At 42.5% G+C, this 25351-nt stretch overlaps 2 protein-coding genes across 3 annotated transcripts; both read left to right on the forward strand.

Moving 5' to 3' along the window:
- Positions 1-20008: 20008 nt before the first annotated feature.
- On the forward strand, positions 20009-21018 carry LOC108032073 (clotting factor B). The gene is made up of 2 exons (XM_017105893.3): positions 20009-20118; positions 20180-21018. The coding sequence occupies exons 1-2, from the start codon at positions 20028-20030 to the stop codon at positions 20950-20952; spliced, it is 864 nt and encodes a 287-aa protein (XP_016961382.2). The 5' UTR covers positions 20009-20027; the 3' UTR covers positions 20953-21018.
- Positions 21019-23535: 2517 nt separating this feature from the next.
- On the forward strand, positions 23536-25331 carry LOC108032074 (cyclin-dependent kinase 2). Of its 2 annotated transcripts, XR_007764495.1 has the most exons (7): positions 23536-23781; positions 24082-24277; positions 24333-24443; positions 24502-24663; positions 24727-24924; positions 24979-25178; positions 25256-25331. XR_007764495.1 is itself a non-coding variant. In XM_050888430.1 (6 exons), exons 1-6 carry the CDS (start codon positions 23654-23656, stop codon positions 25126-25128), a joined length of 945 nt encoding a protein of 314 aa, XP_050744387.1. In that variant the 5' UTR covers positions 23536-23653; the 3' UTR covers positions 25129-25331. The 2 variants fall into 2 exon arrangements, 1 of the variants encoding a protein (XP_050744387.1); XM_050888430.1 differs by having other exon boundaries at positions 24979-25331.
- Positions 25332-25351: the final 20 nt, after the last annotated feature.

The raw sequence follows: 25351 nt of genomic DNA on the forward strand, positions 1-25351 counted from the left end.
CGCGGAACACCGCTCAGCAAAAATAAAGTCGAATTTTCCCAAGAACGCGCAACAGCCGCTTTTCGGGGGAAATCGCATGCGAGATTTTCATACAAAAAAATACTCAGGGAGATCTGATTAATTATAAGCTCTTGATTCCCTTAATCTGCATTCGCCTGCAGCCAGTTGAAATTCCCTTTGATTTGCGACGCTTTCTGGCTTGTTAACCTTTTGGCCAGACAAATAAAAGAAGGCACGCATAATAAATTGCCAAATGCGGAGCAGTCAAAAGGCTGGCTGGCCAAAAAGGACACACACTTGCCCCTTTTTTTCCCGTTTTGATGGGGCATCCGCCTTGGCCTTATTCTGATTATACCATCCGTTGATTTTTCTAGCAATTTCATTTTATGACAAAGTTGCTCGACTTCAATTTGCCCAATTTTCCATTACAGCTGCAAAGCGTTGATTGCGTTCTGCGTTCATTTTTTACGATTTTTAGTCAAGTTTTCGGCTTACAATTCCGCCAATGGCCAATACTCGATTGGCAACTCATTATGGAGTTGGCTAGGAAAAAAGAGGAAGGCATGGCTGGATGGATGGTTGGGCACTTGCCATGCAAGAGCTGTTGCGGCCATTATTCACTTGATTTCTGCCCGTTTAATCGACTCACATCCCAACTTTTATCTCTTGCTGACCTTTGGCCCCTAGGCTTGGGTCTAGCCCAGTAATAATGATAAATGAAAAGAGAACGCCTCGGACCAAGCCCCCTTGCCGCCGCTCCCCTTCGTCCGACATGTGTGTATCGCCTCTAATTAGGATAAACAGATGTTGCCAAAAATTAATTACACATCACGAGCACATGAACAGCCTCCCGAATTCCCTTCATTAGGACTCGCGGCTTCTGTTCAAAATGACCGCCATCATCATGATGATATCCTTTTTGGTGCTGTTTAGCTTCTCATCTATATCCTGACCAACTATAAATCTCTGCTGCTGGGGAGGAAAAAGGTATAGTTTCAAGAGAATTTGCATAGCTAACCAGGTGAATCCACTTGAACGCGCTGATTGTGTCCTTCTTCCGTTGTCGCGAATGTCCTGTCAGTGCAAGAAGTGCAATTCCGCTCCTTAAACCCTAGCATTTTCCCCGAAAAGCATGCGAAAACAGTCTTCTGTGTGCTATTCTTAGCCCTTGTACACCCTGCATCCTGGTACAGGGAGTCTTCCAGGAATTCCGTTTGGGTTTGCACCGCATTTCATTCTTACCCCCAAATCGGATTTGAGAAGTTTCCATCGTCTGGCCAGATAAAAGATACACCACCACCTGACGATGCCAAATCAATTTGCCGGCACAATCGAACAAAGGAGCAGGCTGTATCTTAAAGCTGAGAGATGGAAGCCGAGGGCTGGAAGCTGGAAGCTGAGTATCCCGCAGTTTAGAGACTGGCCCCGAAACTAAGCTCCTGCGCCAGATTGCGCGTTCTGTCAGTCAAAGGCAAACACCTGTAATAAATATTCGTTTGTCGTCCTTCGCTCGCTTCGCTCGGTTATCCTGGATTTCTGCTGGCTGCGCTGTCACAGATACATTTTGTCTGCTTTTCCGTGTGAGCGCACAACACAGCGGAGGGAAAGTGGCGGCAAAGAATGCCTAGCTGGCACATTTTTATACATTTTCCGCCCTCCCCCCATTTTCCTGCTCTTTTCGTCCGCCAAGGAGGAGCACTCGGAACGATGCCAACAGCCGGAGCGGAGCACTTGATGTGGATGGCTGCCTGGCTGCCTGGCTGCCTGGCTGGCTGGCTGGCTGGCTGGCTGGATGGCCAGGTTGGAATGGGTTCAGTGGCCACTTTCGGGCTCCGGCACTCCAGAAGCAATTCACTCAGCCATTTATGGCCGGCACGCAGTCATAAATTCGCGAAACGCAGCTTCTGTTGCACTTAATTTTAGCCCGTTTGCTGCCCCAAGGATGCACCAAGTGTTACACTTTGCGCCCAGCTGAGCGCCCAGCGTGTGTTATTAATTGCGTAATTTGTTTATTAATACCGGTGCTCATGTGCCGCCAGGCAGCACCAGCTGGAGTTTTGAGGCTCCATCTGCCCATTCTGGGAAGAATGGGCGGCAAAAAACTCCTTTCTCATTGCTTATTCAGGCAATCAGAGGATGTTTACCCTGTTCTCCAGAGCGGCGTGTAATCAAATTAAATCTCACTGCATAAACTTTGCGGGCTACTGTTTGACTTGCAATTAAATTGCCCTGCTCGGCGTTTAGGAGGTGGCATAAATCAATTTTTATATGCCAGCCTTTCGTCCTGGGTCCTCAGTTCTTCCTGGTTGCCTGGCACTTAATTGCACACACTGAGAATTCTAATGGCAAACACGAGCGGGTTTTCAGCTGGCAATGGCAATGGCAGCGATGTTATTAAATTATAATTACCAGCGGCTTATTAGCACAATTAGAGTCGCTGGCAAAACCGCAGCTAAGGACACGTTTTCTGGCTTGTCTGGCTTGTCTGGCTTCGTGGTCCCCGGGCGGCGGAGTTCACCAGGGTTCGATGACAGACAGACAGACAGACAGACTGCCAGACTGTCGCTGACATTTGAAACCAAGACCAGATGACATGGCATAAAAGCAATCAATCAGAGATCTATTGCAAGAAAATATACCCACCAGATTGGCATAACAAATAGGCTAGCAAAATGGATTTATCGCCGTGCCGTACCGCAAGGAAATGGGGAAAGGCATTTTGCATACCGCACTACTTAATCAAAGTCAGGGCGTAAAATGAATGCATAAACAAGTCGGGCATATCTGCAGCATCGTTGCCTCGATGGGAGCTGCCCCATATTGCGCATACCTCACGTGCGCCCCTCAGTTGCATGGGCAATAATATTGGATCGGCTCCTATTGCCGCACATCGATGATTACCATACTAAGTTGGGCACTGAGCACACCTCGGAGCCCGATTGCATTCTGTACTCTGCTATTTGTATCCTGCGTGCTGCATCCTGCAGGTGGCAACACTCACTTAACACACCCACACGTCCAGGAGCCATCATCGCGGGACAGGATTCAATTGCAGCAGCTGCCTCATGCAGACGCAACAGCAATCTCGAAACAACAGCAACAGACTGAGTTCCCAAAGAAAATGAAGCTAATGCAAATGTGTAGGCGGTTTAAGCTAAGTAAAGGGCTCCTAGATACCCTGTGTGGTAATTACAAAATTAAAAAGTTTTTCTTTACTCTGGAAAAGAAAAGAAACCCAATACTTAAGTAAATATTTTGTAATGGCATCTTAAGGATATAATGAATTTTACATAGAATCTTTAAAAATTAAAATCAATGGCTTGTTGTAAATATTTTTTATTGAAAATATGAATCCTCTTGTTGTTTGTTATTGCACAGTTTTTAAAATCCAAATTTTTAAAAACCTATTACAAGTGAAATGACTTTCAACTTTAAACTTTCAAAAATATGTAGTATGAAAAAATGTTTATTTATAATTAAGTAGAGCCTACACTATCTCATTCCAAATGCCTATACCCTCTGCTGGGAACCCTTCCAACATCCCTCAAAACACCCACACCCATGGCGCACAACACGTTGAGTGCATTAGATGAATATTAAAAGCACTCACCCGCAGCAGCAGCAGCACTTGAAACTTAAAAGTGAATGGCAGGCGGACTGGTCCTTGTCCAGGAACTGCTGTACTACGCCATCGACGTGGTCAGAGGCGGTTCGAGGGAGCAGGGGGAGCCGCATCATGGTGCGTTGCATAATTTATTGTTATGCAATCAATCGGAGCTGCCAAGTTGAGCGGGCAACAAATGGACCCACTTTTCCACCACACATCCTCTGATGGACCTGCCGAGCTGGAGATGGAGATGGAGAGGCCATAAATTAAACATATTTGCTGGCGTATAATCCATGTAATCAAATTACATTCGCACTACCTGTGTTGGCAGGTACTCGTGGCTTTTGCGGTCAAGTATGTCAGATCCTGCCACGACCAAACAATCCAGGTCCTGGCTGCTGGATGCTGGCTAATTTGTGCTGCGTAATTTCCATTTCCATAATCTGCAGATGTGGCCCCGAACAATGGGTGCATTAAGTGGTCGGCGGGTTGACCTGTCATCGCCAAGCGGAGCCACAAAGTCGGCCAACTGGAGACCACCTGAGTGCGCCTCTGTTTCTGATCGCTCCGTTTAAGCCTCAACGGGCATAATTTTATCGCCTGCCTTTAAGAACAACACACAAAGCTAAAATTATGCTGCTTACATTTTAAGGCCACCTGGCACCTGTTGCGCTTCCGTACCTTTTTGCTAATCAAGCCATGCGACAAACACAATTTATTGAAGCGCACACAAAAGGGACAAGGGACTAAGGTCGGCCAACTTCCGGCTGCCCTAATGGCGGAAGGATGCAATTAATTCGGTTGGGCTCGAATTAGAAATTAGAAATGTCACCTGAGCTGAGTGTGACGAAAGGGTGATTAAACCGAGCCTTAATATTTATTCCGCTCTGAACCTCCGATTGCCGTTCAGGGCAACTCGTCGTCGTTCATCATCCGTTCATCATCCGCCAGGGGTTCAAAGGGCCTCGACGGCTGGAAGCAGGCAGACATATTGCATGAATAATTGCGCACAAGCTGCTCGGGCTGCAGCCACTCATCGCCGAGCCGGCAAAACGGAACAAGCCAAGCAAATTAAAAGTCTTGGCAACAAAAGGGAGAAGTCAAAATGTTTGTTAGACAAATAAATTCAACACTTTACGCACATTTTCATAAACTGCCAGACGGGCACATATATGCCTGCACGGAGCGAGAAATTGCGGGGTTACAAGTAAATATTATTAATTATTAAAAATCCATTATTTCTAAAGAGTGTGTGAAAGTTATTAATATTGTTTTGTGACTGTAATATTATGAAATAATTTAAAGGATATATTTAATTGTCCTTTTGTAAATAATTTACCTATACTTGGTATATGATTCTTTAGATTAGATGAACACAGATTTCAGTTGAATTATGGTTTTAAAAACTTAAATAAATTGTATTTTATTGTTTCTCCCAATTTTTTAAATATTACGGTATGGCACATATTCAAAAGAATGTTTGGTTTGTAGTTTTATTCTTTAATAAATACTTTGTGTTCTTTTTATATAATCTTATTTGTCAACTTCAGATATAAAGCAAATATAGTTTAAATATGTCAACCATTCATTGAAAATACGATTACAAAAATACTTCTGGAAAATTCCTTCAGTTTTCCCAGTGCAGGCTGTCGCAGGGCCCAGTTGATGTTTCTCCAAGTGGGGGACGGGGGTGTGTTTTAATCCAACCACAACACAAACACCGACCGAAGTGTGGGTCGTGCCCCCGGGCGGTACACGGACACTTAAAGCAAACTAACAAGGACACCGAGCGGATGAGGGGCATTGGAGCTAGTAAGTCAGGGCTCCTCAAATTCCTTGGCTTATCAACGAGACGCCGGAAGCTGTGGCAGCACTCATACATATTTACATGGCTCGCTTCACATTTCCAGGACGGGGCATTGTGTGTTGTGTCTGGATCTGGTTCTGGCTTTGGCTCTCGTTCTGGTCCTGGTCTTGCTCCTGGTCTCATCACATTACGTATTCAGCAGTAAGCGCGAGCATTTCAGGGCATGCGGTTTCATCGAGGGTCCTTGGGTGGTTCCGATGGAATGCCAGCGAACAAACAAGCTGGTAGAACACATTCTGTACAGAATTTGAGGACTCGGCACGCTGGCAAAAATATTCCATTCCTTACTCAATTAGAGCCTGTTGCACGGGGCGAGAGGTCCTTCCATCCAATTGAAAGATTTTCGATGCAAATTCAATTGCTGCGCAAAATGTCCATTAAAAATCGTAATTGAAACGTTAATAATTTAATGCTATTGGCGACAAAATTCTCGAGTCGCTTCTCCCCCGACATCCTGTAGCACAAAAAATCGATCATAATTCAATAAACGCCCAGCCAAAAGGACGCGACAGGTTCAGGCCCTGTAGTTGCTATCTCAGTTTTTAATTTGAGACCGAAAAACAGCATATACAAACGGGAGTTCTTGTGAATATGGGTCTACTTCTTCAAGCTAAAAAATACGAGAGCCATCAGTTCTGTGCGTTTGTCTCCATCTGTTAGACTAGGTCTACTCCGCCAAAAAGCAGTTTTTGAAAATGAGATTCTGGGAAATCTGGAATCTCCCCCTCGAACATAATGGGGACATCAGTTGCCAGCTCTATGGCGAAATCACGACCGAAATTCCCGCCACAATGGCAGGCATCCATCAAGCAAATTGAACACGCCCCCGTCGCATATATTACGCCCGGCTCTTTACCCTTTTTCGCCAAAAGGGCCAAAGCAATTGCAAATCCCACGCCTGCCGTCCATAGACTCTAATATCGCTCCATAAATAAACCCGAACAATAAGTGCGCTAACCTACGCGTGGCTAAGCTGACGGATCTGTCATGGTGACAGCTCCTGCGGAGCACACGGCTCGGATCCGGAGTGATGATGGGACGCAGTGTGTCCTGTCTGTCTCCGGCGACACGTGTTGACATGTCAGTTAGGCAAACGAGGGTAGACAGCAGTCGGAATCGGGCATGCGGAGTCACCTAGCTCGAAGTTACCTTCCCGCAGCTGACGAGTCATTAGCCGGTAGTACGGGTGGTCCCAAATGAAACAAATGGCCCATCCCCGCTTTTTAAATGCCTGCCATTTAGCGAACAATTGTCCTCGGACCAGCTGGACCACTCCAAATTCGACTTTAAAGATTCAGATTAATCCAATTTTTGCCCATGAGATTTTGTGGTGGCTTTAACGACGGCCACCTTGATTGGGTCACAATGCCGGACCCAGAGCCAGAGTCACAAAAAAAAACTCGGCACAAATCCAATATGATAGGAGGAGGCCAAGGGGTTGGCATAAAAAATAAATGCAAAATAATAAAAATCGATTTGAAACAGGCTCCAATTGGAATTGAATAGACTCGAGCAGCGCCATCATCATCCTTCGATCCGCAGGATGTGGCGATGCCGAGCACTTTGGACGTTGTCATTTGATAACCCATTGTGGCAGTCGCAAATTGAAAAAAGTGCCGTCCGTCGGGCAAAATGGCAAAAAAAAAAGGCGAGCAGGGAGAAAGGGACTATAACAAAGCTCCATTCCATCGGAGGGATCGGAGGACATCAGCCGGATATGTGTGAAAGTGAGGTCTAACATGGATATAGTGTGCCTGCCAGCCAGCTCAACTGCTTACCATTCTAATTCGAGAAAAAATATATATTCATGCAAAAGGGTTCTGGGCCATTGCCTTCCTCCAGCGGCGAACTTTGAACTTTCCGGCGGCAAGCGTCGCCAAACCGCAACAGAAAAGCAATTAACATGGAATGACACTTTGATTGAAACGTCTAATGTGCAGGCCAGTCCAACAACCCGGTGGGAAAATGATTTGGATTTGAATTTGGGCTTGGATTTGGGTTTGGATTCGGGGTCCATGAGCTCTCGATTCGAACAAACGGAGGTCGATGGAACAAAGCCATTCTGGCTGCACTCACACGAGCTTACATTCCAAATTAGTCTGACTTTCGGCACTTGTCTTTGAAAAGGATTCGCACTTGATTACATAAATACCTTTCTTACTCGCATCAGTCCCAGAATAGAAATGGAGGACTCTTCCAAAAGAGTGAGCACTTGATTACAGTATAAACATTCGGTATATCTTAAATACTCACATAATTAATTTCTTAAACCAGATCGAACAAAAATAAGAAGTTATGATTAATGATTATAGAACTACCTCCTATATTCATTTTAATATAATAGTTGATTAGTATATTAATTAAACAATAAAATAAAACAATAAATGATCTAAACTAGATCATTGGTATTAAAGATTTCTCGTCTGAGTATAAAGGTTGTAATTTATTTTAATATTTGCGGTATTATTAAAATACACGTTTCGAAAATTATTTTGCACTTTATAAAAATCAGTTTTAAGGGCACCGTTTTCTCTTGTGTAGTCGTTGCAGACCCCCAGGTCACATCCAACGTCAGTCGGGCGAAAGGATAAGAGTGGATAAAATTCCTTCGAGCTCACCTCGTTCTGGCCAAAAGCGTAAGCCAAAAATCCGACAAGAGCCCGCACATTTTTCGGCCTTGGCAGTGGCCGGAATTGGGAGCTCAGGAATGGCCCAAGTCGTTGGGGATACGTGCCGGGGCATTTGCATCTGCAACTGGTTCTGCATCTCCATCCGCATTCGATACCCCGAAGCAGTCGTTTATTATCTCAACTGGCCGTGTGCATCTGCTCCCTTGGCTGAGCCCGGACACCGCTGCGTATGCGTGTTCCCAGAGATGCGGGAAATCTAAAGCAAACACTGCTCCTTTTTGTCTCCGCTCAGAAGTTTACGGGCATTTGCCGCATCGAGATCTTTAAGCTGAATGAAACCAGTGAGGCGGACACGTGTTAACCATTTAATGGCACTCGTAAATAAGGGAAGTCGTTAACTAGACACAAACAAATTAAATCTAACTTTTGTTAAATTCTGCGACCATGTAGTACTCTTTTGACCTGCGCCCAAAAGTAGACTCTGCCAATTGGCTTCGCTGAGCTGTGATAGCTGAGATAGCTGAAAGGCCCCAGGAAATTGGCAGCTGCCTGTTGCCAAATCTCTGCGATTAAAATCCAACTGTAATTTAGGTCTAAGACCGCCCGACGCCTCCGCAATCCACACAATGTTTAAGATTTAATTTAAATCGAGATGTAGGCGTGTAAACTGGCATTCCCGGGGCCAACTGGCAAATCCTAAGCACGCTCTTTGGCTCGGAAATAAACACAGAGGAGAGGCAACAACCCTTGCCCAACTTTCTACGGACTTTTTGTTTGTGCATAAATCGACGATGGGGCAACTTTTATGATTCGTTTTCTACTCGGGGACGGCTGCTTGGGTTAATAAAATATGCAAAAATTCAACACGAAAATTAAGTTTCCTTTCCGCCGCAGCGACCTTTCGCTTTTGCCCCCGGAATTCTCGGGCACAGCCTAGGCACATCACACATCCGCCCCGTTACCGCCTGTTGACTAATAATCAAATTATTTAATATAACTAAAACTTTTCAGAGGCTGTCACGTCGCTGCCATCTAATGGGTAAACTGTGTTTTCAGCGCAGCAATCTGATGTCGTTATAATTATCATGTTATTGAGTTAATTACACATGCAGCGTGGTTGGGTTTTTCAGCTGCCAGCGAATTTGACGGCTTAAAGGCTTAGTTTTTGCGGTGCCCGACAGCCGTTTGAAATTTGTAAGCCACTCAAGATTAACATTACATGATTACAGGCGACCATACGTGCGCCGCCATTCAGGGGAAAATTCATTTAGTCCGCACAAATAACGCAATTCTATTAAATAAATTGAATATGTAGGTGCACGAGGGCCCAGGAACTGAGGCCCTTTTAAACTAATGTGTGGGTGCTGCTCTTCCTGTTTGCTGAGCACACAAATGGTGGCGAGCCAAAACGCCATAAAAACGGAATGGTATAAGCCTAACCAGCAAGTCGAGGGCCCTTCATTCCAGTCGATTCGAATGCGAGCTCGATTGTTGTACCCCGAGTGTGAGGGCATGAGAAGGTGGCCCAATATATCAATACCTGATGCTCGGTTGCCCCCCAAAATGCCACAAAGGTATATTTTATTTATGGCTGTGTATTTTAACTAAACAGAAACAGAAATCGAATTGTTGTTTCTGCCTGTTTGCCGTTTGCTATTTGTGCCTGCACGTGGCTTTTCGCCGCCGACAATGTCAACAATTTCTTTTTCGCATTTCCCTGTTCTTTTTTTTGGCCGTATTTTTTGCGGTTTATTTATAAGTGAGCGAAATAAGAGTCGAACGTGTTTATGGGACAAATGAAGTACTTTAGATTCAATTATGCATTCGTCAACAGAACACATAATGGAATCCCAAATTGTGTCATTCTTCTTAGTCTCCCGGCATCTTCTGTTTGTTGGCGCCGCTTAAATTTCGACCAACATTTTGGGGAGTCTGTTTAAAGGCAAGCCAGAGTCTCTCTGTTTGGCCACAAATCAGATTTGTGGTTTATGGTCCTGGGGGCACTTAATAAGGGTAAGTGATGCCCGAGGGGCTGGGGGGGATTTCTGGCGGTTTGAGACGGCAAAATCTGACCTTTGTTTGCACTTGACAGCCGACCGACTCCAAATCAAAGTTCCATCCGTCTGTCTGTCTTGAGTGTTTATTAATGGATACCAACTTATTTGGCTTTATTCATTTTGGGCCACCACATTCCGTGGGTTGAAAATCAATACTCCGGCCATCCGTTTTGGCGGCTTACAAGTGTAATCAGCACACGAGTAGTTGGAGGCGTCAGGAAATCCCTGCTAATAGGCTGTTCCACTGCAGCGACCCAACTAGACGGTCGTAATCGAAAGGAAATCCCTGGCCAACACAGTGCCGCCGAACAAAGGAGAACTAAGTGAAGCCGAAATCCTTTGAGAAATTAGCTGGCTCCGCCAAGTGGCTTTTCACTGCGCCTGGACATTTTCCAGCCGGTGGCGGGCTGGTGTCCTTCGTGTCTGCGGTTTAATAAGCTGACCAGGTCAAGACACTACTTAATCTTGGCCAGCAAATCCCCCGAATTCCACCGTCCTGCCAATTGAAGCACGCACACGCACGCAGGCGATAAATCGTTAAAGTTTTCCTTTTTGATATAGCAAATACTTACAGATACATTCTTGTGTTAGAAATCCTGGAAAATTCAATTTATTAAAGTCAAGAAGTCATGTGGAAATTCAAAGTACTTAAGTGGAGTAAGAGCTTCTGGCAACCAGGGGTCAAGTGGTTGAATGGTTTAAATTTGGAATTTTATCTTAAATGCCACCAGTTTAGAATGAGTATGTAGTCTTTTAAATACTTTTACTGAACAAAATATTTTAATGAACTGGTTTTACTTATTAGGTATATCTTAAGAACTTAAAAAAGGAACTTTAATTAAGGAGCTTTATTATAAGTATTTTTGGAATATGATTATTAAAAAAAAAAATGTATTTAACAAAATTTTATCAAGTTATAAGCACAAACTGCATAACAATTCAAAATATAATATGCATTTTGGCTTGATAAGGGTATTTTTTGGTCTTGTAACTAAGAATGGTATAATAAATATCAAATTTCACTAAAAACTCTGTGAATTTATTATTTACCTATCTTTTCCCGAACAAAAAGCACAACTAAGTAGAAAAAATGTAAATCGCTTTGGTTTCAATAATCTCTTTAAAGCCTCAAGAGGACTTTCATTATTTTTCCCTGTAATACAGGACTTGACTTCTGGCTGCCTTTCAGATTAGTACTTTTGATTTACAGCCTTTCGACTGGCAGAATCAATCGGCGATGACATCAAGCCCGAGGACATTCGACATGGGAGGCAGCAAAACTTTGTCCTGCCTGCGGTACCATGGAAGCGAATGTCCAGGCTTTTTGGCAACCTCTTGGCCAAGTGAGTTAGCTGGAAAGTGCTCTGCGGTTGCCGGCATTTAGCTGCCATTTGTTGCTGCATTTGACCGAGTCAAAGGGCAGCTGGGAATCGAGTTAACAAGCAAATGCAATTACAAGCGACTAAATAAACTGAAGTTGCACTCTAATTTCATTCCCATCCGGGCCAAAGACACTTGGCCAGCCGGCAGAATGATGCTGAATGCAGGGAATTAGCGAGACACTGATGGGTTTGTGCCAGAGACGCAATCAGGCCAATTCCGAGCCGGCTGCTGACTCAATTAGGGGGCCGGATACGCAAGGTCAAAGTCGGAGCACAAATCGGATCGGATCAAGAGTCCCGGGCTGAGAGCCCATTAAATTATTAAAGCCATAAGTCATCGCCTCTGGTATATTCCCGGCTTTAATTTGTGACCCACCTTTCGAGTCACCTTGCCCCGGCAACCCTAATTCAATTATCGACAAGAACAGCCAGCAGCCAGCTCCCCATGGCCCATATGCTGGGTAAACATTTGCTTAAACTTTACAATGAAATTATCTGAGCGTGTCCTGGCAGAGCAGGCTCTTCAGGGGAATTCGAACTCGCTCCTCCTCGGCGAATCGTCAAGGTAATTGGAGTGTGTTGCGGCTAACGGCGGGCAATGAGCGGCTGAAAGGCAAAGAATGGCGTCAGGTGGCAAGGGTAAACATTGGAAATCGTTTTAATCCGACTTACCCAAGTGGAACTCACTATTTGTGAGGCCAGGTATTCAATAGATACTGTTTCTTTCGTGGAATTAAATGTATTGTATATACAAGAAAGGTTGAAAAGTTGCCTATTATTGGAAAGAAATCCAAGGAATGCCACGCAACTCAGGTAAACTCTTATGTTCATTAGTATAAATTCCAACCGAAATCAACGATTTCTGGGGTAAAACTTTTATCCATATATTTCAGTTACAAATATAGGTAAGTCTTACAAAATTACATTTCGAAATTAATTTGATTTAACTATGTAAAATAATTGTGATATTTATCTACAATTTAAAAAGCTGTTCTAATATTTGTGCCTTACTTTTTAAAATGTATGGTAAACATTCCCAATAAAATTGATTAAGAATTTCCTCCCCCTAGTAAGACTTTGTTACTAAATTATTTACCATAACTTGTTGCCTCATAAATATCCTGATTGCAGGATTGCAGTCACATGGGAGTTCCTGTCCCTAAAGCTAATCGCCTGAAATGTGCGCGAAACTCAGTTGGTGGATTAAGTGGCGCTGCAATCCCATTCCCCTGGCACCCGTCGCGTCTCAGTGTCGCATTTAATTAAAGTCTTTGGCATAAGTCCTCCAGCCAGAGTGTCATGGCAGCCAAGTGGTCTTTGGGCGCTTTAAAAATTTAAAAGTGCGCAGAGTTCTTAAATTTTCAGCAGGACGACGATGGCGACGGCGAAGGCTTGTGGCAGCTGGCGCCCGCAATGGCAATGAGGAATGGCGCATTGTGGTCCTCGTCTCTGTGCTCGCACCGTACATAATTTAATTTGCTGACATAATACGCTGAGCATTAACAAAGTAATTACGGGCATTATGGCAACCGCATCGCCAGCGAATCCTCCGCCGCCAATCTGCAGTCCCGCTGCGATTTCCACGATTTCCACAATTTCCACGGTTACCATGGCCGATGAGATGGGGCACGGCCATTGTGGTTGCCACATCGCATACACTCGCCACAAGTTTCTGTGGCTCCTAATTAACGCAGCGCTGGAAGGATAGTTTCCAGCTAATGGTTTGACTGAATTGTCAAGAGCCGAGATGAGGCCATAGGTCGACAAAGGTCCTTGGGTGCTACTGGTGGCCAAGAATGGACATAAATCAGTATCTTTGTTTCCCACTTCAAAATTAAGCCTTTAAAATTCCTAGTAAAACTAGATATCAAATAGTTTTAATAGTTTTTGTATCGAATTTTTAAAGGCTTTTAACCCTAAACAGCATCTCTGAATTTTATAACATTAGTAATGGAAACCTGATTTAGACGTGGGATACCTCTAAGAGTTTGTGAGTGAATTCTGTAGTAATCTACATTTCAATATTTATTTTAAAAGAAGACCAAAATTTTAGCCCATTTACATGTTCGGGTTTTCACTTATTTCAATGATTTTTAACTGGGACCCCAAAACTCAGATTCCAAATTCTATAACTTTGGTAATTGGGGACCAATTTAGACGTGAGATACCTTTATGAGTTTGTAATAAAAATCTCTAATATTCTACATTTAAATATTTGATTTTAAAGAGGGTCCAAATTTTAGCCCACTTTCATGTTGGATTTTTCACTAATTCCAATGACTTTTAATTGGGACCCCAAACCTGAATTTCCAAATTTCATAACTTCGATAATTGATGACCGATTTAGACGTGGTATACCTCAATGAGTTTGTGAGTGAATTCTCTAGTTATCTAGATTTAAATATTTGATTTTAAAGAGGGTCGAAATTTTAGCCCATTTTCATGTCCGATTTTTCACTAATTCCAATGATTATCAATTGGGACCCCAAAACTGAAATTCAAAATTTCATAACTTTGATAATTGGAGACTGATTTAGACGTGAGATACCTTTATGAGTTTGTAATAAAAATCTCTTATATTGTACATTTAAATATTTATTTTAAGATGGTCAAAATTTTAGCCAATTTTCATGTTCGATTTTTCACTAATTCCAATGACTTTCAACTGGAACCCCAAAACTGAGCTTCCAAATTCCATAACTTCGATAATTGATGACCGATTTAGACGTGGTATGCCTCAATGAGTTTGTGAGTGAATTCTCTAGTAATCTACATTTAAATATTCATTTTTAAAGAGGGTCCAAATTTTAGCCCATTTTCATGTTTGTTTTTTCCCTAATTCCAATTTCAGTTGGGACCCCAAAACTGAACTTCTACTTTTCATAACTTTGATAATTGGAGACTGATTTAGTCGTGGAGGTATTCTATGAGTTTGTGAGTGAATTCTCTAGTAATCTACATTTAAATTTTTTTTTAAAGAGGGTCGTAATTTAAACCAATTTTGTTTTTTAGTAATTCCAATGGCTTTCAACTGCTAGATTCCCTAGAGCCGACAGCATTCTTTTTATTTAACGAAAAGATTAAATAAATTCCGAGAATTATCCAAATTTATTTAATTCCAGGTCTCAGCTTATTCCCAGGGTGGTTTTCTCTAGCTTTAAAACCACTTCCAGTGATTTAATTAGCCCGCATCAGCTTGACATTTGACGGGTTGAATTTAAAATAAATCTGGCTCTGAATTTGCTTCTTTCATTCGTTTATCTGTCGGTCCGTTTGTCTTCAGCTAAAGTAAATAAATAAGACAAGAAAGGTCGCCGCTGTATCTTTTAATGCCGAGCACAAGCAGAGCGCATTGCCCGCGAGGATAAAGGAGAGCGGAATACAAAGTATGCAGCTTTAAATGACGAGTGGCTAAATTAAATTCCTTAAAATGTCAACCGGCGGAGTAGGCGAAAATGAGCGGATCGAGCGTGTGCATAAACATGAAGTAAAATGAATTAAAATGAATTTACATGCGAATTGTGATACGGGAAGCGACTGGGCAAATGCCCTGGCTGGCGGCAGATTTCCGTTGTCAGTAGCGACTTTTGATTGTTTCCATCAGCTTTTTTCCCGCTTTCCCTCGCATTTTTTTTGGTGCTCCATCAGTTTGTTGCTGTACAAACAGGAATAATCAAATGCACGCACATCTGCCGTGTTTGGGAGTAAAGTGAAAGTTAAATATTTTCCTTCCCGCCCTCGGGCGACACTTACACACACTCACATCGGTCGCATTCCCGTGTCAAAGGAGCCAGATACACGCCCACCCAGTCGTATACGCGACAAAGGCAGAAAGTTGCGTATACGCCGGGTGGACACCGGATTGCATTTTTGTGGCCCCATTAATGTGCTATTTTGTTGCAGCTCCTGTTCGGCTCGGGCTGAAATTAAACCTCCACCTGGCGAGGGCGAAGATGACGCCAAATGTCAGTGCCTGTAACCCAATGCAAATACCCAGCTGCGGAGGTTAGAAAAATACGCCAAAATGTCACATGTGGGCAACACGTCGCCAGGCGGCGAGGAGTGGGCCTGGTTCATGCGCAGTGGCTGCCGTTTGGCAACTGCCAAGAGTCAAGCCCGTCCGCCAGCCAAGTTGGCCAAGTCCAAGGACCGCTGGGTGAATGTGGAACGTGGTGGCACTGGAACGGATTGGAATGTTACGACTGCCATAGAGCGCCTAAATGCTCCCACTTGCATAATGCGCCAAATCTCGTTGTTTATATCTCGAACTGGTCGTGAACTTTTGAAATGGAGATTTACGGCCAAAGTTGGGGAAGCCCTTGGCACCCACTCCCCCAGCCACTCCGCTAGAGAAGCTACTCCATTTCCAGTTCTAATTGGCAAACTGGCTGCTGGTCAGCCATCCAGCTTTTGACGAAAATCACCTGTTGATTTCACCTGCCGTCTGACCGGTGACTGGTGGGCCTTAATTAAAGCCCTCTAGCCGGCCAAAATGAACTTAAGCCAGGTCGATTCGGAGCCCCGACAACTTTTCCTATCTTTTGCACCAAAGTTTGGCTCTAATAAGTGGACAGCACTGGGCTGGGAATAAAACAAATTAATCCACTTTGCTGAAATTTGTCAAAGCCAAGCAACAAGATGGCAGGCTCGCCGGGCCGAGACCAGTAAACTTGTCTGATTCAATGTGACGGGCCTAGTGGGATGATGACGAGCAAACTTTGGACGTCAAGAAGGGCTCAACCATCCACTGACTTTGGCGTTTTATTTATCTGCAAGTGGCACATAAACTATTATGATATTTTTCTTAATTTTCTAACTTTTGTGACCTCAACTGGACTGTATTTTTAACTGTTTCGGTTTGGGAATCGACTCTTTATTTTTTTATACAGGTTTAAAATCGTAAGCAAGCTCAAAAAAATGACAATTACAATTTTTATAATCATTTTTTTTAACATACCAGCAATAACATGTTTCTACAATTTGTTAAGTGAGGGAAGCCAAAAGCTTAAGAAGTTTTTTATTATTCATAGAAATACTTTCTAAATTGTTGTGTAATATTTCCCAAGCTTTTTTATTATTTGATTTATTTGTCAAGAAAGTTACCAAGTTAAGTCATCGAAAACACATTCCGCAATCGTGTAAATAATTTAGTTAGAGATCTGTAAAATCAAGCAATGTTTAGCTTTGCAAATGAAATATTAAGTTAGTACACTTGAACTTCTTGCTTCTATATGACATTAACTGAATTTCGCTCTCTGTCCGTTTGATTGTGAGTGGCTAAACCTGAAAAAGCCGTTCCTGTCCATTTTCGTATTAAATTATGCAAGCCGAGAATAAAGCAGTACTGAAAGCAAATCGCAGAGTGATAAACAACAGAAGATAGGCGTAGAAGGCGCTCCAAGTGTTTGGGGGGGAGTCTAGGCAATCGGACCGAGAGACTTTGGCAAATATGACATTTTCAACTGCTCAGTACATGGAAAACCTTTTACTTTTCCCATATTGTTTGCTAGTTAGCAGGGCGTTGAATTATTCACTGTCAATGCAAAGCGGTGGAAAAGTTGGCAACAACAAGTCGCCGAGGCAGGGATTAGTACAAGGATTCAGCGATGAAGTATCTCGCACCACGAGCTTTGTCCCCATGCTGACGGCATTCCCATTGTTGGCGCTAATGACACTTTTATAACTTTTTATAGATTTTCCACACATAATGCGAACTCTTGGGCCATTTATCGTGCCAACGGCGATAACAATCCTTTTTGTACAACAGCATAATAATATATAAACGCCGGCGACGTTTATTTCGCTTTTCTTTTCGAAACTTATTTACGAGAATGTGTGCAAGAAGCTGTCGGGTGTGCAGGGCCCGGGCAGGGGGTGTATCTAGTATCTGGTGAATAGTATCTAGCATCTAGTATCTAGTGGCTGTGTGTTTGTGTGCTGAAGTGGCTTGCCTCAGGGCGCCCACGGCGCGTATACGCAACGTGACGCATACGAAACAGGAACGAAACAAACAAGCCGCAATATAATTTCGCAACAAATTTCAAATGCTAGGCATGAACAACTTTTAAACTTACCCCCACGTAGACACACATCACATCATCCGGGGATACGGTTAGTGTATCCCCTAGTAACGTTGATGCGTGGCAAGTTGAATCTAGAGGCGGATAAATAGGTAAAACTGGGTGGGGGTAAATAAGCGAAATCAAAAGTAATCATGTTGATATTTGAACAGCCCACACGAATTATCCTTGGGTTTTTCTGGAACGGTTAGCTTTGATTGGTCTTAAAGTTGCTATCTCATGAACCGAATCGATAGTTGAGTTGTTAGCTATCAAAACATTTTCACATTGAATACAAATAATAACCTATTTAACCAAACCCGTTCTTAGCTTCTGAGCTAGCAATGGCACAACCTACCTCAACATATCAATATAAATATATTCTTTAAATTATGAAATATGATATATATGATGATATGATTAAAATACAAAGTGGCATATTTATAAATAAAATGGGTTTTCTAGTAGCTTTTTATTCCACTAATACACCCCGTAAGAGTCTGCTTGAAAGTGCCAGAAAAAACATTGTTTGCTGCAATTCAATTGGAATTAAACCCAACCGCCAGGAACTGTCGCAGTCTCAGCTGAGCTGATATACTCTATAATGGGATGAGGTACGGGCAATTTTTAATTCCACTTACAGCCCGAATGGATGCAGTAATGAAAATTTATTAGGCAGAGTATCTGAAACTGGCGTTTTGAAATGTAGCTCTGTTTTTGCACTGTAATCTGGGCACGTGTTCGCAGCTGCCAACTAGTGAGTGAGATTATGCCGCACAGAGCGAAAATCTTAATACTTTGGGTGCAGTATTTTTAGGAAACATGTTACAAAATATTAATATAAAACGAATTTAAGAAAGTAATTAAATTTTAATTTACCTAAGAACATATTTAAATGGTTTAAATTTAAATATGAATATATTTAAATCGCATTCCAAATCTGAAACTCATTTTAATTGCATTTAAATTATAAGCATATTGATTATTAAGATTACGATTTAAATATATTTTACATTCTCAAAACAAGTGTGGTCTAATATATAGCATTTTACACATATTTTCTCTCTGTGCACACAGAAGTGCATTGCCCACAAGCAATCGTATGGGGCAACATCTGTTGGAGGCGTTTGTAACTGGTTGGCTTTTGTTCAAATTACAAGTTGCATTTTTGCCCGCCATTTGCTCCTCCTGTTGACAATGCCAGGACCTGCTGGCGATGCCCCTGCTGCTGTTCCTGCGTTGTTACTGTTGCTGTGCTGCCAATATCCTGGCATCATTGTTATTACTGCCGCCCGAACATGCGCCTGCTCGTTAGTGGGAAACTTGTGCCAGCGAGCCCTGTGTGGTCGCCCAGTGTCCTTGTTTTCGCCGGAAACTTTGACATTTGATCAACTCCATTAAAGGTGGGCTAGATGGTGGGGCTCAGATTAAAGCTGACCACCGGCAATTGGCATCGTTTGGCTCCATTTCGTCCTCTAGCTCTTTCACTATGAGTAGTGCCATGTGCTAGAAGCCCGATCTTACTTGTTCCCTTCATCTATTTTCTGTTAGAGGTCGGTTTATAATCTTCCTCGTATCAAACCACTTTATAAAAAACCGCAAACAATCGCTGACGATGAGTCGGAATTGATTTATTTCATTAACGCTCAATTAGGCATGCTGATTTCGCACTCTGTCGGTTGCAAATAAATAAATGCATTCGTACGGCTTATAAATCTTTTATTCATAATTGCGGCGGTTCATGAATTCTGACAAATTGTCGGCACTCTCCGTACTGAATAAACGGAATTGGCCTGAAAATTAAAATTTGCCGATTGGTATGAGATTAAGCTAGAATAGGTGAAATGGAAATCACTTGTTCAATTGAATTTTTAATTTAATGCTAAAAATTGGTTCAGCTTTATAAAATGTTTTATTCATTTCCTTTAAATGCTAATCTAATTTGATACCAGTCCGGAATTTCTTATCATTTTATAAAGTTTTATCAACAGTTATGATAGATAGAGAAATTAACCAAATAAAACGTAAACAGAACGTATTTTAAAAGCTTATCTGGTTTACGCGATTCATTTTTTTATCCATTTTGCATTGCAAGCCATTTTTTTTACATTATTTTCAGGTCTTACTTGACAGTAACAGCACAGATTGCTAGATCATCTTAGTTGTGTACACAATATCTTGCTTACTGCAATACTTTTATTCTTTTATCAAGTTTTCTGGAATATATCATTAAATCCTTACGGGAGAATAACCGCACACTTTTTATTTTATTTAATTTTTATTATTATTATTTTCTTATTAAATCTTAAAATTGTTTCTAGTACATTTTTAGAGTATACGAGATTTCCTGAGATTGGTTTTTATTCAATTTAAAACCAGATTTACAAGTAAGCTCGGTTTCTGTTCGCTTATAAGAGAGCTCGAAATGCCCCTCGTTTTTCATTGTAACAGAAATCTTACAATCGTCAAGATGTGGGCCTCGACTCTTCCGATTATATTAGCTAGTTTGACTTTGAGTAAGTGGAGTATTATAAAATAAATGTTAATATTAACAACCGATTGATGTTAAACCTCTAGCAATCCAAGGCGCCTCAGTTGGGCAAGAATGTGGAAAATTCAATGAGAAGCAGTTCAAAAACAACAAGACCATTGCGGAACCCAATGAGCACCCATGGGTGGGAAGGATCTTAGGTACTAATAGAGAGGGAAAGGATCATTTGACGTGCGCTGGCATCCTTATAGATGCCCGACATGTGTTGACAGCCGCACATTGTGTTTCAAATGGTGATGTGAATGATATTTCTGCCGTCGTTTTTGGCGACTCGGATTCCGCCAGCAGAAATCTTGTCAGCACAATCACCATTCATCCGGACTATTCAGCTGCCAAAAGACAAAACGACCTCGCCATTATTGAGCTCACTAAGGACATTGAGTTCACTGATTTAGCTCAACCCATTTGCCTGCCCTCCACGGAGAAGCCAAAAAGTGAGACCCCCGATTCGGATCTTATTGTTGCGGGACCCGAGGGAGTTTCGTATCGTAGAGGTGATCCTGATTATAAAAGAACCGATGGGCGCATTAAAGTGGCCTTTAAAAGGATAGACAGCAGTGAGTGCAATAAACTACAGGAACGTTTTCCCGTGGAGCTGATTTGCAGCCAAGACGATAGGGGCGCGCTTCTTGCTCTATCGGGATCTGCATTGGCGGAAGCTTCTGGTAATCCTCGGAAGTTCTACTTAGTGGGAATTGTAACGGCTGGATTCGGCAGCCCCGAAAAACAATACACTGGCTACTTGAATGTTCGATCCTACTTAGATTGGATCCTAAGGCAAACCTCAAGCTTATCGTAAGGTATCCTAAATGTATTCGTATTCACTGGGTTTTTAAATAAATACAATAATCAATGAAAACTCAAATTATGTGGTTAATGTTGGAAGTAGCGGAAGCTAAAAAAGGAGCCGGTTCAATAATTGCAAAACTCTTCTAAGTTTGGTTTTGATTATATCAATAACCTCTACAAGGAACTTTCACTTTTCACTTAAAAGTTTGTCAGATAATAAGTTCGACAATGTTCAGAGTCAATAATATAAGTCAATTAAGCCGTGATCGCTAGAATACTAATAACGCATACAATTAAATACCTTCCGAGAAATATAGCTGTTTTTACAGTACTAAATAATTGTAAACAACTCGTTTTCATAACTGGCTCAGAAAGCCAGATCATATCTCAGTGCTTCAACAATCTTATAATCACATAGATGTGCCCTCCAAGTTTCTTGATTTCATTCTCGTTTTGGCTATTTTACTTTCTTGTGTGTGAAGAACACCAAGTATACTGAAACTAAAACTAATTGGCCCTGAAACGAGGTTGGATAACCGCCTTAAACAGGCCTTCAATATAACTGACAACAAGAAGTGCTACCAGCTGGAGGATCATTTCCCAGAGGAGCTGATCTGCGGCCATAGATCCCAACTTGACTAATTATATCTAAGCTTCACTACACCCTATTTCTTACAAATATCTTTCAAGTAATAAAATTTGGACGGGTTGTACCTTTATAGCAATCGAATAAAATGTCCAATATGTGCAAATATTGGAATCCACCCCTGATTGGATTCACCATAACACCTCTGAGTGAAGACGTCTCCCCAACTTTTCTCATTAGTAACAAGATTTTTAATTTTTGGCTACCAAGCTGCGACTTCTGACAGGTTGATTTATAAATAAAGAAGCAAATTCTGGCGCCAAGTTTGTGGTTATCCATTTGGCCGCGTTTAGTTGTTGCTGCTAATAAATTGAAAACACTTTTGGGTTATTTGCACAGAGTTGCCGGTTTCTGACCCAAACCCAAATGCATAAATCACGCGAAGCCCCAAAACACAGTTGGGGTTCCTTGCCATTGGGCCGACGCCTGCACGGAATTTAATTCCCATCCCCAGCCACCGCATCCTTCACCTTCTTGGTCCTGGCAACTTTTGCCATTAGGCGACCGCCCTCTTCACGACCTTCTGTTTTCGGGGGGCGAAATGCAGTTTTTCGACACTTGGCTGGCGCCAAAAGCCTTAAGTACATATCAACTCGGAATAATTTATGTTTGGCTGGGCCAGCACCCAACTAGGCAACCAGCTCTCATCTCAGCCAGTGCAACCTTATCGAGTGGCAGCCGTGGAATATGGAAATGCTGGCGGGCAGCTGCAGCCATAAATTCATTGAAATGAAATGCGGAATACTCGTAATCGAGGCACTCGGGTGCAAGATTTACACTGCCAATGAATCATGCCTAATTGTCGCCTGAGTCGCCAGAGTACTGATCGCCCTGAAGTACGAAGTATCTGAAGGATTCAGTGAAGTCATCATCGCGCATACGCCCCGTGGCCCGGAATGATTAATGTGCCATAAAATATGCGAGCGCCAAAAACATTCACAGCTAGTCCCTAAACACGCAAGCAAACGCAGAAGCGAAGCCAAATTAAAATACACATTTTTATCGCATTTTTTTTATTGCCACACGTAAAGCTCAAATTGAGACAAGATGGAGTGTGTAAGCCAATTGCGTGTGGCCGCTACAAGCAATTACAATTTTAAATGCAACGCACATAAAATGCACGGAATGTGTTTTTAAACGATTTCGAGCTGCAGTTACGGGGCAAATCTCTCACTCCGGAATTAACTCATTTGTTATCCGATGTTGAGGGAATATGTTTTCGTTTAGATAGGTGGCTATTATTATTGCACAATCGTTAGGTAGGTGGTATAGTAATAATGTTTTCCTGACCTCAGGCATTATCCTGATAACGCGATTTATGGACTCCGTTGTGACAGGATATCTTATCGAAACATCAAATTTGTAAGGTACTCCTTATGCAGACAGAATTCATCAGACAAAAGTAAACCTGGTGGGGTTGGTCCTAGCTTCCTATCCGGTAATTTCAGGGCCATTAAAATATATGTACACTTTTATTATTTATTTATTATAAGAATTATATAGTCGAACAAATAACAATAAAAATGAAGCCATTTAACAAAATACCCTTACATTTATTTAGTTTATTGTTGGCCCATTGAAAACTTTATTAATCAGAATGTTTTTTGTTAAAAAAAATTAAATTTAAATTTACCAAGCAACATTATTATTTTATTCTAAACACTGTTAAATTACATTAATTAAAAAAGCCTAATTAAATTAAACAGCAAATTGTATTAAATCATTAATTCATTTTTAAAATCTTCAATACAACTTTTTTAAGATTAAGTTATTCTTGAAAATACAACATTAAATATAACGGTCGGCCAAACCTTTTTCGCAGAGCTGCCACTCTGGTAGACTTTCCCTTTTTAGGGTGACCATATGACACATTTTTGGTATACTTGACTAAGTAGTATTTTACTCAGAGCCGGTCGGTATAGTTTATCGATAACTCCGCGGTCACACTGGAATGGCGGCAGTTGGCATCACTGAAGAAGAAGAGTTTCCCTCCAAAATATCTGGGTTTATTTTGGCAAAAGCAACCTAAGACTTTGTTTACCAACTGAATGAGCGAACCAATCCGATGACCACCATCCTAGACAACTTCCAGCGGGCCGAGAAGATCGGCGAGGGCACCTACGGCATAGTTTACAAGGCGCGGAGCAACGCCACCGGTCAGGATGTGGCGCTCAAGAAGATTCGGCTGGAAGGGTGTGTATTAGGGAGCAGGCTGTCCATCTGAGTGCCCAGTTTCCCACCAGCAAGGCACTACAAATAACAACATTATTAGGATATAATATCCTGACATCCTGGGCGTGTCCTTGGTGAATGTCAATCACCTGCACCCCGCAGCCCGGATTCTGTGAGGGCTGCGCTGTTTCTACCTCCCAAAATCCGTAGCACCACATGATTCGGCTTCGTGGTGCAGGGCAGCATCGCGTGCTCCAACTACAGCCAACAGAAAAAGCTATAATATTTAGCCCCATTTAACATTATTATCCCCTTCCCCAGCGAAACAGAGGGCGTTCCTTCGACGGCCATTCGAGAGATCTCCCTGCTGAAGAACCTAAAGCACAAGAATGTCGTACAACTATTCGACGTGGTCATCTCCGGCAACAATCTGTACATGATTTTCGAGTACCTGAACATGGATCTCAAGAAGCTAATGGACAAGAAGAAGGATGTCTTCACACCTCAGTTGATTAAGGTATGTTTACTACTGCTCAAAGCCGTGCTTTATTGCATTTGTACCTCGTTTCCAGAGCTATATGCACCAGATATTAGATGCCCTCGGCTTTTGCCACACCAATCGGATACTGCATCGCGATCTCAAACCCCAGAACCTTCTCGTGGACACTGCAGGCAAAATAAAGGTGAGATTATACGACTAACCAATTTAATACTGTGAAAGTAACCCCAGTTTCTATTTAGTTGGCCGACTTTGGACTGGCAAGGGCCTTTAATGTGCCCATGAGGGCGTACACTCACGAGGTGGTCACCCTCTGGTACCGAGCCCCGGAGATTCTGCTGGGCACCAAGTTCTATTCCACGGGCGTAGACATCTGGAGTCTGGGCTGCATTTTCTCAGAGATGGTATGAGTTCTCTTAAAATGTAAATATCACCTTCGTTTCCACTTAGCAAACCTAAATTTACAGATCATGCGCCGCTCCCTATTTCCCGGAGACAGTGAGATCGACCAACTTTACAGGATATTCCGTACCTTAAGCACACCCGATGAAACCAAATGGCCAGGAGTGACGCAGCTGCCAGACTTTAAGGCCAAGTTCCCCAAGTGGGAGGCAACCAACATGCCACAGACCATAACCGAACACGAGGCCCATGAGCTCATAATGGTGGGTGGCATAAAACTGAACTCAGAACCGAAATATATACTTTCTATCTTTCAGTCAATGCTGTGCTACGATCCCAACCTGCGCATCTCGGCCAAGGACGCCTTGCAACACGCCTACTTCCGCAACGTCCAGCATGTTGACCATGTGGCCCTACCCGTGGACCCCAATGCCGGCAGTGCCTCGCGCCTCACGAGGCTCGTCTGATCGTGTCCCATAGCCCCAGATCTAGCAAATTACTTGTGATCTTTAGTATAGTAAGTTCATTGTCTACCTCGCTACCTTTAAGATGAAACTAGTGCAATTATATTCGGACATTTAATCTCTCTTGCAGCTGCCAGCTCCATTTCATGCATTTTCCACCCTCACTCGCATCTAACACATACGATAAATACACGATCATCCATAAGTCAAGAGTTTATTCAAGATA

This window comes from Drosophila biarmipes, chromosome 3R, assembly GCF_025231255.1.
Source record: "Drosophila biarmipes strain raj3 chromosome 3R, RU_DBia_V1.1, whole genome shotgun sequence".
NCBI classification, from domain to species: Eukaryota; Metazoa; Arthropoda; class Insecta; order Diptera; family Drosophilidae; genus Drosophila; species Drosophila biarmipes.

Bases quoted from the DNA above. Each gene is read 5' to 3' on its own strand.
- LOC108032073 (XM_017105893.3), top strand. From the start codon at position 20,028: ATGCCCCTCGTTTTTCATTGTAACAGAAATCTTACAATCGTCAAGATG. The intron at 20,119-20,179 runs GTAAGTGGAGTA...TTAAACCTCTAG, and splicing joins ATTAGCTAGTTTGACTTTGA to CAATCCAAGGCGCCTCAGTT.
- LOC108032074 (XM_050888430.1), top strand. From the start codon at position 23,654: ATGACCACCATCCTAGACAACTTCCAGCGGGCCGAGAAGATCGGCGAG. The intron at 24,278-24,332 runs GTATGTTTACTA...CCTCGTTTCCAG, and splicing joins TCACACCTCAGTTGATTAAG to AGCTATATGCACCAGATATT. The intron at 24,664-24,726 runs GTATGAGTTCTC...CTAAATTTACAG, and splicing joins GCTGCATTTTCTCAGAGATG to ATCATGCGCCGCTCCCTATT.